This window comes from Pseudochaenichthys georgianus, chromosome 6, assembly GCF_902827115.2.
Source record: "Pseudochaenichthys georgianus chromosome 6, fPseGeo1.2, whole genome shotgun sequence".
NCBI lineage: Eukaryota > Metazoa > Chordata > Actinopteri > Perciformes > Channichthyidae > Pseudochaenichthys > Pseudochaenichthys georgianus.
Window position 1 is genome coordinate 8,655,565 of NC_047508.1, and position 16,488 is coordinate 8,672,052.

Below are 16,488 nucleotides of genomic sequence, written 5' to 3' on the forward strand. Positions count from 1 at the left end.
AAGAAGGCGGATATATCCATTTAACACAGTATCTATGTTTATTATAACATTTTTCTGCGTGCAAAATGAAAGACAACCCACACACCTATCAATCATCAAACCGTGGGGTCTTAATTCATTACGTGTTGATTTCTATCAACGGGGGAGTACTTCAAGAAAGTCGACAGAGGGGGGGGGGGCGGCTCGTGGAGTACTTCGTGACCACAGAGTGTGAACGTTGTGATCAGCTGTTTTAGCGCAGTTCTCCAGTGAAGGGGGGGAGTCTCCCTCCGCAGCCGGTTGGCGTAGTTTTGGCACAATTCCGTTGTACAGACCGACGTTAACAGCAGCCCTGTATGTGCACACGGAGACCGACTCTGTCGTCCAGTGATCTAACCGCCTTCTGGAAAAGCTTCACAAGTACGTCGGTACGCAAATGCGCTTTGTGACACAAGTGACGGTATGCATTTCAGATTACGCACATATCCTGCACCAGTTATGTGCACCCCTGTACTGCAGCAAAAGTATTCTCCGTCGGGACTTCCTGCAACAACACCACGCCGTTATCAAAGATGTTCTATTGAGAAGACGATCACTACGTGACAAAAGTTTTCAAAACCGTGGCTACTGAAATCAATCTTACTAACTGCTGTCTGTGCAATTTACTCCGTGAGTTGGCAGACTTTATTTTGCTTACTTTAACATCATTTTTCATGGTGGGGCTAAGCCATTTCTTGGTATGGGTGTAGCCTACCCCAGCCATACCCTGGCGCTGCCACTGGTGGGATGTGTCAAATATTTGAACGCAATTAATTCAAAAAATGAATTACCGCCGTTAACGCGATAATTTTGATAGCACTAGTTATTTTCCAAAGTATGCTGTACCATAAGTGTTTCTTAGCTTGAAACATGTTAAGCATACATCATCATTTATTATTTTGCCCATGTATTCATTTTTAAAATGTGAGATTATGATTGTAAGCAGTGCCAGGTTTAAGAGCCTTTCTTGTCGATGCATTTAAAGAAACTTTGATATGTGACGAGCTAGTAGAGCTCGTCACAGAGCTGCTGAGTGCATATCATAGACTAAAACTGTAAATGCAGTTAGCAAAGATGGGCTGAAATGGGAAACTGGTTCTTTTAAAGCAAATACAAGTATAAACAAACCATATGGTAATACAGACATTATGTATGTGCAGGAATGAGTTGTAAACCCCGAAATGAGTTAGCATTGTAGCACTTTCAGGTTCCCTTATCTCGAAGTTAACGTTTTTGTTTCGATGTTTGAAATAAGGTCTGTTGCTGAAGAGATTTTCACATTTTCTTCTACGAAAATAAAGTAAATACCTCACTGGTGAATGCTTTAAGCTTCAGTGTGTTATAAAAACACAATAGTTGCTAACAAGTGGCTAAATGAGACTACTAAACATCATCACGCCGAACATTAGCTATTATTAGTTCAGCACAGGTGATGCTCAGTCATGTGACGTCATGTAGTTTGTTTATAGCCTTACATTAGCTTTTAACTTCTAGCTATAGCATTTACCCTTATAAAAAAAATATCATAAAAGTGGTGATTATCCTGCTGAGCAAAACGTGTACAACATAAAGGTGTTGCTACTGAGATTATTTTCTGCAATATTCTGAAATCCAATGAAAGATCCCATTGCTTTTTGTCGAGGGAGCCCTTGTGATGCTAACTTCTGTGTTGGCCTACACATATACGTTATCGCTGAACCACTCTATGACAGACTCAAATCACAGCCCACCCACCTGTACGGTGTAGCTCCCTACGGAGGTGGCCCTCCGGGCTCGAGCCGCCCGAGTGCCCTGCCTCCCGGCCACCAGTAAGAGCTCGGCCAGACGCTGCTCCATCAGACTGGCAAAGCTCTGGTAGTTGGCCTCCAGAGAGGAGCTGTCTACATCCTGGATCACTGTGAGTAGAGATAAGAAGGGAAGGGTTAAGGAGGTACAGAGGGGTTCAGGAAGGCATAGTGTGGGATAATTGACAACATGAGGAAGGATAGGAGCAGAGGGATGGAGGAGGGAAGTAGTAAAGAAAAGGTAAAGATCAAGGGAGTGAGAAAATATATAAGGGAGAGATTTGTGGTATTGATGTAGAGGAGAACAAACTAAATAAAGCAGATGAGATATGAAAGAGGAATGGATGATCTTTCTTTTCATTTGAAAGCTTCCATTATAGCAATGCACTGTGGGCCTCCATCTCAAACACACAGACATGCATACACAAACACACCCACAGGTGCTTGCATCAATCTTTCTCTTAAGTGTGTTTCTTACTAGAGGCCAAAGTAACTGAGATGGATCAGTGGACACACACACACACACACACACACACACACACACACACACACACACACACACACACACACACACACACACACACCACACACACACACACCACACACACACACACACACACACACACACACAACACACACACACACACACACACACACACACACACACACACACACACACACACACACACACACACACACACACACACACACACACACACACAGAAAATGAGAGAGCCAATACTATTTTGCTGAATCACACAACAGCGGGCACCGGGGCATTTAACTAACTGCTGTTTTGTCCGATCGATGCGGATCATGATTACCGTTGATCACCCAGCGTGTGTGTGTGTGTGTGTGTGTGTGTGTGTGTGTGTGTGTGTGTGTGTGTGTGTGTGTGTGTGTGTGTGTGTGTGTGTGTGTGTGTGTGTGTGTGTGTGTGTGTGTGTGTGTGTGTGTGTGTGTGTGTGTGTGTGTGTGTGTGTGTGTGTGTGTGTGTGTGTGTGTGTGTGAACACATAAAGCATATTGAGCGAGAGCAATTGACCTGTTATCACCCAGTAGTTCTTGGTTGCTGTGGACGTGTTGAGGTTGTGGTATTCAAGCGCTGCAGAGAAGGAGAGAAAGACAAAGTTAAGTTATTAGAGAACTTTTTCAACACCACATTCATTTGGGGAAACAGGCTAATGCATTTTGTAAAGTGCATACATATAGTTCCTACTCAGCACTTTCCAAATAGTAAAACAATTTTCAAGAAGAAAGTATTTATTTTTGTATTTTCGCTTTTTTCCTGAGGGCCTTTGGGATAATGATTATTTGATTTGATCCCATAGCCAGTCAACGATTGAGACAGAAGATGGCCTAATATTGTGTGACATGACTTCAGACTACTCCAAACGCATAGAAAAGCTCTGCCCTAAAGCATTTATGAGGTTCCGACTGTGGGAAAGCGCAACAGTGTATCTCCTTAACCGACTCAGACATATTTAGGCTAGCTACTCTGGGAACATCTTTTCATCACTAATGTAATAACCAATTTTATTCATAATCCTTCATTGAAAATAACTAGATTATTTTATATTGTTTGTGTCCAAATGTAAAGGTATAGACATACCTTTAAATGCCCCATTGTTGGATTAGCATGAATGACCTTGTCGACATCCACGTAATAAGGAAACACCTCCTTTGGAGTCCTTTGTTTACTTCAGTAACATAATGACATCACTATGTAACTCTTCCGCTTATATTGGCCAGCACTCCAACAGATTGTATGTGATAGGCTAAGGTGGGAGACATCTCTAAGCTGTTGATCAATCACAACAGGGCCAGCCAGCTAACCAATCAGAGTAGACTGTGCTCTGGTTTCAGACAGAGGGTGAAAAGAGGTGCTGCAGCACAGGCAGTATGAGAAGATAAAGAGCCTTTGGAACATTAAAGCATGGAGACATGTCCCAGTAGAGACACAAAATACTAATATGAACCTTAACATTCGCATCATATATCCTCTTTAAGTAATTCCCCAACTAAATCTAAATCGTTCTAGAAGCATCCAAGTTATTTTTCAATTAACATCATTATACAGAACAAGGGCATGATAACAGCACCGCAGGCTGTAACTTACAACAAAGTGAGTCTTGTTTTAAAAATACCATACTACAAAAATACTGAAATGTAAACAGAGGGCTGATGGAACCGGAGGGCAGCTCGCCTGGTTCTCCTCAGTGTTCCGGTGCTTCTCTCTCCGAGTGCAGCGGCTAACTAGTGTTGAACCGGAGGCTGGTAGCTCCTCTGTGCCGTGCCTGTGTGACTGGACTGCAGCTGACAGCCTGTCAGCAGGCAGGACACGCATTTCAATTATTTGACTGTGTGTGCTTCTTCTACCACAGATGAGGAAAAGGTAATAGGTTCACAAGACTCATGTCGGCCGTAAGATCAGGTTCAGTGATCTGGACTGTAATAGATTGATGAATAGTATATGTAAAGCACAGTATAGTATTCCCCATGGGGAAATGCAGGTATGTTGTTGCTATACACATTTACAGTTCAGATACAGACACTAAGCCTGAAATACAAACACGCACCAAAGTCATGCGTTTTATGGAGAGGTGTCAGAGGAAAGGGCTGCCGCTTTTCGGCAATACAAAGATCATGTGCAGTTAAGAAAATACAGGGACCCCAAGACTGACAAATCATTTAGTTATCCCCAGTATAACTTAAGGATATGTGTGCGCAGTTTGTAGAAACAATCACCTTAGCTAGTATTTTCTTTTTAGTGAAGCATTTAAGATGTGCTGAAAAAGGATTTGGAAAACTTTGATTTGTCTACATTGGACAAATCGTATCAATGCGTTTTTGCACAGAACAAGTATCTTAGATTGTTTTATTCGACAGCATCCACATACATCTTAGATAGAAACCCTTAATAGTATGCCAAATATAAGAAATGATGAATCCTTTACTTAGTTTAGGATAAATAACGTAGCAGGCACACATAAGTAAAACAAAAGAACAAATATAAACAAGTACACATCTATGGTAAAAAATAAATAAATACCAGCACTACGGAGATAAGTAAGTTAAAAAAAATGTGTGAGGAAGCAGCCATTAATAACATAAATATATTGAAATAGTGTATCTATGCCCTTATTTGGGGTATTTTCTGTCAAGTTTTGTCATGATTCATATAGTATGATTTTTTTTTTTTTTTTTTTGAAGGGTTCCTGTGTGCTCGGCCACAGATCTGCAGAGGAAGATATTTGTAATTTGCCCCTGGCATTGGGGTTCAAATATATATCTTGTCAAGTTTTTTATAACCTTTATATATATTTGTATCTCTCACTGTCCACTTCTTCTCTCTATCCACTCCAGCTATCATTCTTTGTGTCTGCCCCTGATTCTCTACCTGTTTACATGTCAGCCTGTTCAGTTCCTAAAACGCTTGTTCCCTTCCGTCCAGCAGACTGTCTCCTCCCGTCTTCCTCTACCCATCATGCCTCTCTCATTCCGCCGGCCTCTTTCTGTGTTCTGCTCATCCTTCCACCCTCTCTCTCTTATCTCCCATCCGCCTGGTTCACCATCTGTCTCCACCTGACTCCTCCGAGCTGGCTGTCTGCCGAGAGTTGTGTTCAGGCTCGAGTCAATGGTGTTGCGTTGTGTTTCTGCTCAGAACAGAATGTCTGCGTCCCTGATGCTCCTTCAGATGTACATTCACCCAGCTCCACAACAAGCTCACATAAATACTTAAGACGCTGGAGTGTGAAGCCTCAGACGCATAAGGTGCCCTTTAGAGGGTCAGTTCAATGGGCCGACACATCCAGCACATTCGTATCATCACCACTGCGGCGTTGGGGAGGAGTAGAAGCAGCTCTGGCTGAAAACTAATAATAAGAAAATGCACTATGACCGGTTTTAAGGGTAGGCGTTATCCTACATTTGTCTTACACACATGAAAAGATGGAGAAGAAAGTGCTATCTCAATACTTCCTGACTTGCATACCCTTCACACTCATCCCCAGGCGTATTCATTCTTATTGTTTATGTTAACATTGTGGGGGATGTGACTTAGGGGGTTCAGGGGGTCTTTTTTGGGGGGTAAAACCTTTGGCTTAATCCAATGTAATGTACTCTTATGTTCCAAATGTGTCACACAAAAAAAGTAGTGTTGTCAAAATTATAGCGTTAACGGCGGGTAATTAATTTTTTGAATTATTGCGTTAAAATATTTAACGCATTTAACGCATGTGCAGAAATGGCCCGCCCCATACATCCCACCAGTGGCAGTGCCAGGGTATGGCTGGGGTAGGCTACACCCATACCAAGAAATGGCTTAGCCCCACCATGAAAAATGATGTTAAAGTAAGCAAAATAAAGTCTGCCAACTCGCGCGGAGTAAATTGCACAGACAGCAGTTAGTAAGATTGATTTCAGTAGCCACGGTTTTGAAAAACTTTTGTCACGTAGTGATCGTCTTCTCAATAGAACATCTTTGATAATGTCTTCTGGCCAATCAGAATCAAGATAACGGCGTGGTGTTGTTGCAGGAAGTCCCGACGGAGAATACTTTTACTGTAGTACAGGGCAGAGCCATATAATAGTAATAATATGGCTCTGGTACAGGGGTGCACATAACTGGTACGCAGGTTATGTGCGTAATATGAAGTGCGTACCGTCACTTGTGTCACAAAGCGCATTTGCGTACCGACGTGCTTGTGAAGCTTTTCCAGAAGGCGGTTAGATCACCGGACGACAAAGTCGGTCTCCGTGTGCACAGACAGGGCTGCTGTTAACGTCGGTCTGTACAACGGAACTGTGCCAAAACTACGCCAACCGGCTGCGGAGTGGGACTCTTGGATACTGTATGTTAAATTGTTATATCCGCCTTCCCTCATTTATCTTTCCATTCCCACAACAATATACATAAATAAATGGCATATTTTGGACATAGTTCGAATGGTGATTAATCATGATTAATTAATTTTTAAGCTGTGATTAATCTGATTAAAATTGTAATCGTTTGACAGCCCTAAAAAAAGTGTTCTTTCTTTCTTGATTCCATGCTGTAGACTTGGAGACAGATGCCCGCTTTGATTCCTTCAGATAGTGAAGGTCAATATGCCCATCAGCTATCCTGGTTCCAAAATGGTGGAACGAGCTTCCCGTTGATAAGACAGCAGAAAGTCTTCACATTTTCCATCTCAGACTGAAAACCCACCAGTTTTGATCGCACCGTGGCTAATAAAGGAACAAATAAGCCGTCTTAAAGAACAGAAAGGGTTTCCATGGTGATGCCAAGTGGGTTTGGATGTGCCCATGTGAAGTGTGATGTTTAGCCCGTTGGGTGTTTAGAGTAGGCACAAATAGATACTAATCTAATCTCACCAGGCTAACATGTTCTCATTCAGGGCACATGGGCTACAGATTGCCTGGGGCATGATTCAGATGATAGGAGCTGTACAGCTGTTTGCCCTTTTCAAATCTCACAGATGGCTTCAGAGGCTGGAGTGGAATACAAACAGATCTCATGTGCTCCTCTTCGGGGACCACAGTTGGTTTTATGTTTTTAAGTATTTGGAGTTCAATAAAACACAAACAATGTCTGTGTGTACTACTGCTGTAATTGATGTTTACTGTAATTAAAGACTATTGTGTGTTTTGATACTTGACAGACAGGAATGTAATTACTGAGTGCTTATTTGACAAATGATAAAGAATACAAAATGACTCATTTGGATTATACCTACTGTGTGTTTTCCTCTAACATTTTGCCAATATAAAGTATTCCAGAAAAAAACATCTGCCTCCTTAAATTGTAATGTTTATACAACTAATGTGACTCAAATATGTTTTATAATGTCACCCCTGATTACATTTTTACAAATAGAAATGAATACATTTAATTGAAACGTTATTCTGTAAGTATTATTTTATATTAACCATTATCTTTTCCTGGCTGAAAAACTTAATTTATCAATCAACTCAATAAGAAAAACTAGACATAGACCAACATTAGCTGTAATTAAGAGTGGAGTTTAAGACCCTATCGTCTTACTTGGTTTGGGAAAAATTGAGTAGGTTCAAATAAATTCTCATTTTATCTCTTTTTTGGTCTCCACCAACTCCTAAGGAAAAACCGTCTGGCTCATTAGCTGCTCCACTACACCCATCTGCTCAACTCTGACTTTATCTGTTGGATATCTGGTTTTGGGAAGATAGAATGAAGTGGCTTTATTAGTTAAAAACTGTGACCTGCTGGTGCAGGGAAACAAGGTTGACAAGAGCAGCGAATGAAAACAGTAAAGATTTTATAAGCAGACACAAACAATTACCTAAAATGTGCTAAAAAGCTGAGTAGAGCTGAGGAGAACTTGTGTGACAAAGCCATTCAAGCAGCTTTAACCAATCGCTGTAGTAGCCAAGCACAGAGATGTGAATCCCAGTCTTTGGTGTCAAAATGCAGTCATGTATACCCCAACGAAACCACCCTGACATCTAACTATTACGTTCAATGTAGCAAAGGTTGTGGGTGAAGATAGTCCCAGACCACAGCTATGTTTATTAAGCATTATATTTTAATGTATTTTGTAATCTGACATGCTTTCTGCTCTGAAAATCATGATATAGTGTGACATCCTTCTTTAATCACACAATATATAGTAACCCTCTATTCCCCTCGCGGGAAACATACGCTAAGTCATGAATCATGCATTGCCCTGCAGTGGACCCAATGGTTCTCAGCAGTCAGGACTTTAAAGGAACCCTACACATGGCTATGTCCTCTGTCTCAGCCCAGCAGCACACTTAGGCAATGACTGAATATAAATTAGCATGAAGAGAGTTATTGGTAATGTCCAAGTCTGTAGTAAGAAAACAATGAGCAGCAGCGGCCTTTTCACAGAGGCTACTCTGTTGCTGTGTCTCAATTTGTACCATTTCCATAGTAACCTGCCATGTTATAAACTGTGAACATTGTACAGTGTGTCAATTTGGACTTTTTAGTGTTGTCTTAAATTGCACACTGCTGCTATGCCATGACGGGAAGTGATGATGGCCGCTGTTAGCAAGTTAGTAGCTAGCAACGTTGTCACTCATTGTAGTAAATTCATTCTAGACTGCACAATTGACCAAAGAAAAACGTGACAGTTGGCTTCTTTCCAACACCAGTATTGTGATACGTTAAAAACAAGTGAAGACATGGTTTATAACATCTCACATGTTTAACTTTGGTGTGTTCACAAGTCCAACAGAAACAGTGGCGGGTTGCGCAACTCAGTTACGTACTGTATAGCCAATATGATTTTCCTTAAGTACAAGCAGTGTGCAAAAGGCTCCAGGAAGTGCCGGGCGTTGAAGCAAATTTTCAAACAAATACCGTGTCAGTCTTTGTTGTTATTGGACCCAAAACGTTTTCTTTTTTCATTGACTTCAATTGGGAAAGACACATCTGTAAATCAACATTTCAAGGTAACTCCGTTACCCAGTACTAACAGTTGAACAGCCCTTATTCAGATCATTAGGCCTCAAAAAAACATTTTCCCTTTCCATTAATTTGATTTAGCTGAGACCGGTGGATCAGAGGTGGGGCTTACGGGACATGACAGTGCGCACCCTCTATGGGCCCAAGTCCCCTGGTCCTTTTTGTACTTCTAGTCGGTCCATATTTGGCTTCATGCTTCACTGAGTAACTTTCAAATGGAATGATCAGGGGCCCGCCTCCGATGCTTTGACTAGTTCTCTTTATACATCCATAGTAGTGTGCCGTGTTCCACACTATACTCTTGAAATGTTGAGTCCACCATCAGGGTACTCATAATTCACTGTACTTTGCCATACTTTGCATTGGGTCGCACTTATGCACTCAAATTGGCACATGAAAGTACAGAAGTATGCAGATTGAGCCACCGCACAGGTCGGGTTAGGTCATTTCCCATCCTCTAGCTCAAAATATCTCTGTTCGCTTTTTGTCAATATTGTAGCTCTTCACTGCTGGCAGCCATCCCACCTCCACCCTGCCAGCTGAGCCTTTTAAGACTAAATACAGCTCTGAATGTGAAACTTGTTTTCTGATTCAAGTGAGCTGCTCTGTACACGTGTTCCCTTTCTGCTGCTGGGAAATCGTATACAAATACATGGGAAAGGTGTGTGGGTTCAGCTTCTCTCCCACTGTGCTTTCAATTCAGATTCACATCCTGAGGGCTGTTTGGGATGTGTTAGAAAAAGTATAGCTCCCTCATATTTCCTTAGCAAACTAGTGGTGAAGATCAACATTTATCAGCAGATCCAAGTATATTAGTATGTTCTTTACCTGGAAGAAATATATTGCAATCAATGCAGAAAACAATAAAGGAAGAAAATAGGAGTCTAAAAAGGTCACCACACCATAAATGAACACTGACTTTTTAGGAGAGAATCAATGAGATAAAAAACATCCTTTATGAAATATTTATTTAGATATTTTGTTAAACTCTGTGAATTATTACAAATTAATCATAATTGCCCAGCAGTGTCTCAAATTAGATGATTATGTTCTGAGCATTGAGTTTAAAGAGAAGCATGTCTTTCAGGACATCAACATAGTTTTTATGTAAAAATCACCTTTTTACTATAAGAAGTATATAGTTGTTAAAGTAAACACAATGTTGTACTTGACCATTTTATTCAGTTTGACTCTACTCATTTATTTGATGTAACAGCCCGGGTTAAACTATTAAACGGGGTTAAAGTTGACAGATATACTAAATAAAAAGCCTACTCATACAATTATATCTAATATTTAAACGTAAATAAAAATGAAATACTGCTTAAGACAAGGTCTTGGTTGCTGTGGCAGTTATGGCTCAGAGGTCCAAACTGACGTTACGATCTATACTGTATGGCTGTGTCAATATATAAAATACATTTATATACTATACATTTTTGTCTTTGTTATGCCTTTACAAATCTATAATTGTCAGAAGTCAATAAATAGCCGGATTTGGCAAAGGGCCATTCATTGAGTAGGTTTGCTCTAGATCATTTACAAAAAATGTTGAGCACATTTATTAGAACGTTTGCAGAATATACTGCAAAGGTGCCCTGTCGTTGTTTGGGTTTTTCTTTCACTGTAGTGACGAACAACAAGAAAGTATGGAAGCCTGTTTGAGATAGCTAAGTCCATATAATGAGGTAACTAAGTCATATAATGAGGTAACTAAGTCACTATAATGAGATAGCTAAGTCAATATAATGAGATAGCTATAAGTCATATAATGAGGTAACTAAGTCAATATAATGAGGTAACTAAGTCAATATAATGAGGTAACTAAGTCAATATAATGAGATATTAAGTCAATATAATGAGATATCAAGTCAATATAATGAGGTAACCAAGTCAATATAATGAGATATTAAGTCAATATAATGAGATATCAAGTCAATATAATGAGATATTAAGTCAATATAATGAGATAACTAAGTCATATAATGAGATAACTAAGTCAATATAATGAGATATTAAGTCAATATAATGAGATAATTAAGTCAATATAATGAGGTAAACTAAGTCAATATAATGAGATATTAAGTCAATATAATGAGATCTAAGTCAATATATTGAGGTAATTAAGTCAATATAATGAGATATTAAGTCAATATAATGAGATATCAAGTCAATATAATGAGATATTAAGTCATATAATGAGATATTAAGTCAATATAATGAGATAACTAAGTCAATATAATGAGATAACTAAGTCAATATAATTAGATAACTAAGTCAATATAATGAGGTAACTAAGTCAATATAATGAGGTAATTAAGTCAATATAATGAGATATTAAGTCAATATAATGAGATATCAAGTCAATATAATGAGATATTAAGTCAATATAATGAGATATTAAGTCAATATAATGAGATAACTAAGTCAATATAATGAGATATTAAGTCAATATAATGAGATAACTAAGTCAATATAATGAGATATTAAGTCAATATAATGAGATAAACTAAGTCAATATAATGGGATGTATGTCAAAATAATGAGATAACTAAGTCAATATAATGAGATAACTAAGTCAATATAATGAGATATCAAGTCAATATAATGAGATATTAAGTCAATATCATGAGATATTAAGTCAATATAATGAGATATTAAGTCAATATAATGAGATAACTAAGTCAATATAATGATGTAACTAAGTCATATAATGAGATTATTAAGTCAATATAATGAGATAACTAAGTCAATATAATGGGATGTTATGTCAAAATAATGAGATAACTAAGTCAATATAATGAGATAACTAAGTCAATATAATGAGATATCAAGTCAATATAATGAGATATTAAGTCAATACAATGAGATATTAAGTCAATATAATGAGATATTAAGTCAATATAATGAGATAACTAAGTCAATATAATGATGTAACTAAGTCAATATAATGAGATATCAAGTAAATATAATGAGATAACTAAGTCAATATAATGAGATAACTAAGTCAATATAATGAGATATTAAGTCAATATAATGAGATAACTAAGTCAATATAATGAGGTAACTAAGTCAATATAATGAGGGTAACTAAGTCAATATAATGAGATAGCTAAGTCAATATAATGAGGTAACTAAGTCAATATAATGAGATATTAAGTCAATATAATGAGATATCAAGTCAATATAATGAGATATTAAGTCAATATAATGAGATATTAAGTCAATATAATGAGATAACTAAGTCAATATAATGAGATATTAAGTCAATATAATGAGATAACTAAGTCAATATAATGATTGTAACTAAGTCAATATAATGAGATATTAAGTCAATATAATGAGATAACTAAGTCAATATAATGATATATTAAGTCAATATAATGAGATATCAAGTCAATATAATGAGATATTAAGTCAATATAATGAGATATTAAGTCAATATAATGATGTAACTAAGTCAATATAATGAGATAACTAAGTCAATATATTGAGGTAACTAAGTCAATATAATGAGATAACTAAGTCAATATAATGAGTAACTAAGTCAATATATTGAGGTAACTAAGTCAATATAATGAGATATTAAGTCAATATAATGAGATATCAAGTCAATATAATGAGGTAACTAAGTCAATATAATGAGATATCAAGTCAATATAATGAGATATTAAGTCAATATAATGAGATATTAAGTCAATATAATGAGATAACTAAGTCAATATAATGAGATATTAAGTCAATATAATGAGATAACTAAGTCAATATAATGATGTAACTAAGTCAATATAATGAGATATTAAGTAATATAATGAAGATAAACTAAGTCAATATAATGATATATTAAGTCAATATAATGAGATATAAGTCATTATTTTGAGATGCTAAGTCATTATTTTGAGATGCTAAGTCCTTATTTGAGATGCTAAGTCATTATTTTGAGATGCTAAGTCGTTAATTTCTTTGAGATGCTAAGTCATTGTTTTGAGATATAAGTCGTTAATTTCTTTGAGATGCTAAGTCATTATTTTGAGATATAAGTCGTTAATTTCTTTGAGATGCTAAGTCATTATTTTAGATATTACGTCATTATTTTGAGATGCTAAGTCATTATTTTGAGATGCTAAGTCATTATTTTGAGATGCTAAGTCATTTATTTGAGATGCTAAGTCATTATTTTGAGATGCTAAGTCCTTATTTGAGATATTAAGTCATTATTGAGATACTTAAGTCATTATTGAGATATTAAGTCATTATTTGAGATATTAAGTCATATTTGAGAATATTAAGTCATTATTTTGAGATATTAAGTCATTATTTGAGATACTAAGTAATTATTTGAGATATTAAGTCCAAATAATGAGATAACTAAGTCAATATAATGAGATAACTAAGTCAATATAATGAGATATCAAGTCAATATAATGAGATATTAAGTCAATATAATGAGATATTAAGTCAATATAATGAGATAACTAAGTCAATATAATGATGTAACTAAGTCAATATAATGAGATATTAAGTCAATATAATGAGATAACTAAGTCAATATAATGAGATATTAAGTCAATATAATGAGATAACTAAGTCAATATAATGAGATATTAAGTCAATATAATGAGATAACTAAGTCAATATAATGGGATGTTATGTCAAAATAATGAGATAACTAAGTCAATATAATGAGATAACTAAGTCAATATAATGAGATATCAAGTCAATATAATGAGATATTAAGTCAATATAATGAGATATTAAGTCAATATAATGATGTAACTAAGTCAATATAATGAGATAACTAAGTCAATATAATGAGGTAACTAAGTCAATATAATGAGGTAACTAAGTCAATATAATGAGATATTAAGTCAATATAATGAGATATCAAGTCAATATAATGAGATATTAAGTCAATATAATGAGATAACTAAGTCAATATAATGAGATATTAAGTCAATATAATGAGATATTAAGTCAATATAATGAGATAACTAAGTCAATATAATGAGATAACTAAGTCAATATAATGAGGTAACTAAGTCAATATAATGAGATAGCTAAGTCAATATAATGAGGTAACTAAGTCAATATAATGAGATATTAAGTCAATATAATGAGTTATCAAGTCAATATAATGAGGTAACTAAGTCAATATAATGGGATGTTATGTCAAAATAATGAGATAACTAAGTCAATATAATGAGATAACTAAGTCAATATAATGAGATATCAAGTCAATATAATGAGATATTAAGTCAATATAATGAGATATTAAGTCAATATAATGAGATATTAAGTCAATATAATGAGATAACTAAGTCAATATAATGATGTAACTAAGTCAATATAATGAGATATTAAGTCAATATAATGAGATATTAAGTCCAATATAATGAGATATTAAGTCAAATATAATGATGTAACTAAGTCAATAATTGATGTAACTAAGTCAATATAATGAGATAACTAAGTCAATATAATGAGGTAACTAAGTCAATATAATGAGATATTAAGCTCAATATATGAGATATTAAGCAATATAATGAGATATTAAGTCAATATAATGAGATAACTAAGTCAATATAATGAGATAACTAAGTCAATATAATGATGTAGCTAAGTCAATATACTGAGATATTAAGTCAATATAATGAGATAACTAAGTCAACTATAATGAGATATTAAGTCAATATAATGAGATAACTAAGTCAATATAATGAGATAGGAAGTCAATATAATGACTTACATGATTTTTTAATTTGTTTTCCTGTGGCGCAAACAGGCTTTCATAGTATGAGACTTGTAAGTAGGTCTGTAGTAATATTACTTTTATAAGCCTATAAGAGTGTGAACAGACTCCTACAAACAAGTGAAATCCAAAATGGTAACTGAAACGTAAGTAGAAAATGCTCTCAGGAAGGAATAAAGGATTTCTGATTCAGATTAATGATGCTCTGTAGGCTCTGTCTCCAGGATGTAGCCCAGCCCAGGTGACAAATCATCTAGAACAAAAGTTCATGGAAAATGCATGTTTTGCCTAAGCATCCCCCGTCCCCCACCCCCAACCAATGCATTTTCTTTGGGAAGTTTTTGACCACACATGGATGTAAACATTTCAGGACTTGAGAAGACTAAAAACAATAGTATGTTTTACAGATAACGCATTTTGTTGAGAAACACTTGGTTAACTTTGGTTTGTTAAAAAGAAAGTTTTTTCAGGGCATCTTTAATGAAAAAATAATGCCTGTTGTACATAAGCAAACACAGAAGAGATGAAGGCAGGGATCATTGATTGTAACGTCTCCATGCAGAACCACAGCTGTCCCTTTACACCTTAAAAATGCATTGTGCTTGTACTCACGCTCAGCGATGACCATGGGGGGGTAGAACAGGAAGTATCCCACCAGCTCTGCGGTCAGCTGGTTGAGGAGGCCGCTGGAAATGGTCCCGTTGAGAATGGCGTCCTGGTTCTTCACCACGTACACCACGGAGACGGAGGGAGAACCCGCCTCCTGGTACACACTCTGGATCTGAGGGCCATATTAGAATGATTATTCAACTGTTTTTTTTTAATGGCAAACACATTAAAGTAAAGAGACAGCATGAATCATTTAACCTCCATACAGAAATACCAAATGTTATGAAACCAAATGTCTATAAAGAATGCATGACAGAGCCCCAGACACAGCATGACACTTTGAATGAAAGTGTTTTCTCTGATAAGACCTGCTCTGGAAAGAATGGGACTGAGTCACTGTTGTGTCTTCTCAAATATGTAGTTATGTTTATGTATTTTGTCTGTCCATTTCCTGTTTTATTTTGTATTTACCTCTTGCCTTTCATTTCAGGCCCTGTTTCTTCCTCCCCTTGTGTGTTTTTCCCGCCATCATCAGTGTCTGATTGTTTCCACCTGTTCCCACTCCCCTCATGTTTAAATAGTCCTGTCTCTCCCCTGTCCTGTGTCAGTTCGTCTTGTTTGTTTCTCCAAATGGTCGTACCAAGCCTCAGCTCAGAAAGGATTGCTTTCACTCATGTCAGGTTTTGTTGTTAATGTGTAGGCTTACGTTTTTCTTAAATTCTCTTTTTGTTATGCTTAGTTTTTTCCTCCTTGTGAGTGCTTTTTGTTTATGCCAGCAGTGATGGCAAGATGAAGCTTTGAATGAAGCATCAAACCACTTGGACAATTGTGTCGGAAATAGGTTCATTTCTCGAAGCT

General features: G+C 36.4%; 1 protein-coding gene across 4 annotated transcripts in view; it reads right to left on the minus strand.

Annotated features, from left to right (window-relative positions):
• The window catches only part of kiaa1549la (KIAA1549-like a), a 187,394-nt gene that overhangs the window by 59,964 nt on the left and 110,942 nt on the right, over window positions 1–16,488 (minus strand). For all 4 annotated transcript variants that reach the window (XM_034085732.2, XM_034085730.2, XM_034085731.2 and 1 more), the window contains exons 7-9: window positions 15,634–15,802; window positions 2,847–2,906; window positions 1,753–1,913 (exon numbers count right to left, since the gene is read on the minus strand). In XM_034085732.2, coding sequence (XP_033941623.1) covers window positions 1,753–1,913; window positions 2,847–2,906; window positions 15,634–15,802 — 390 coding nt within the window. The remainder of the gene's footprint in view (window positions 1–1,752; window positions 1,914–2,846; window positions 2,907–15,633; window positions 15,803–16,488) is intronic.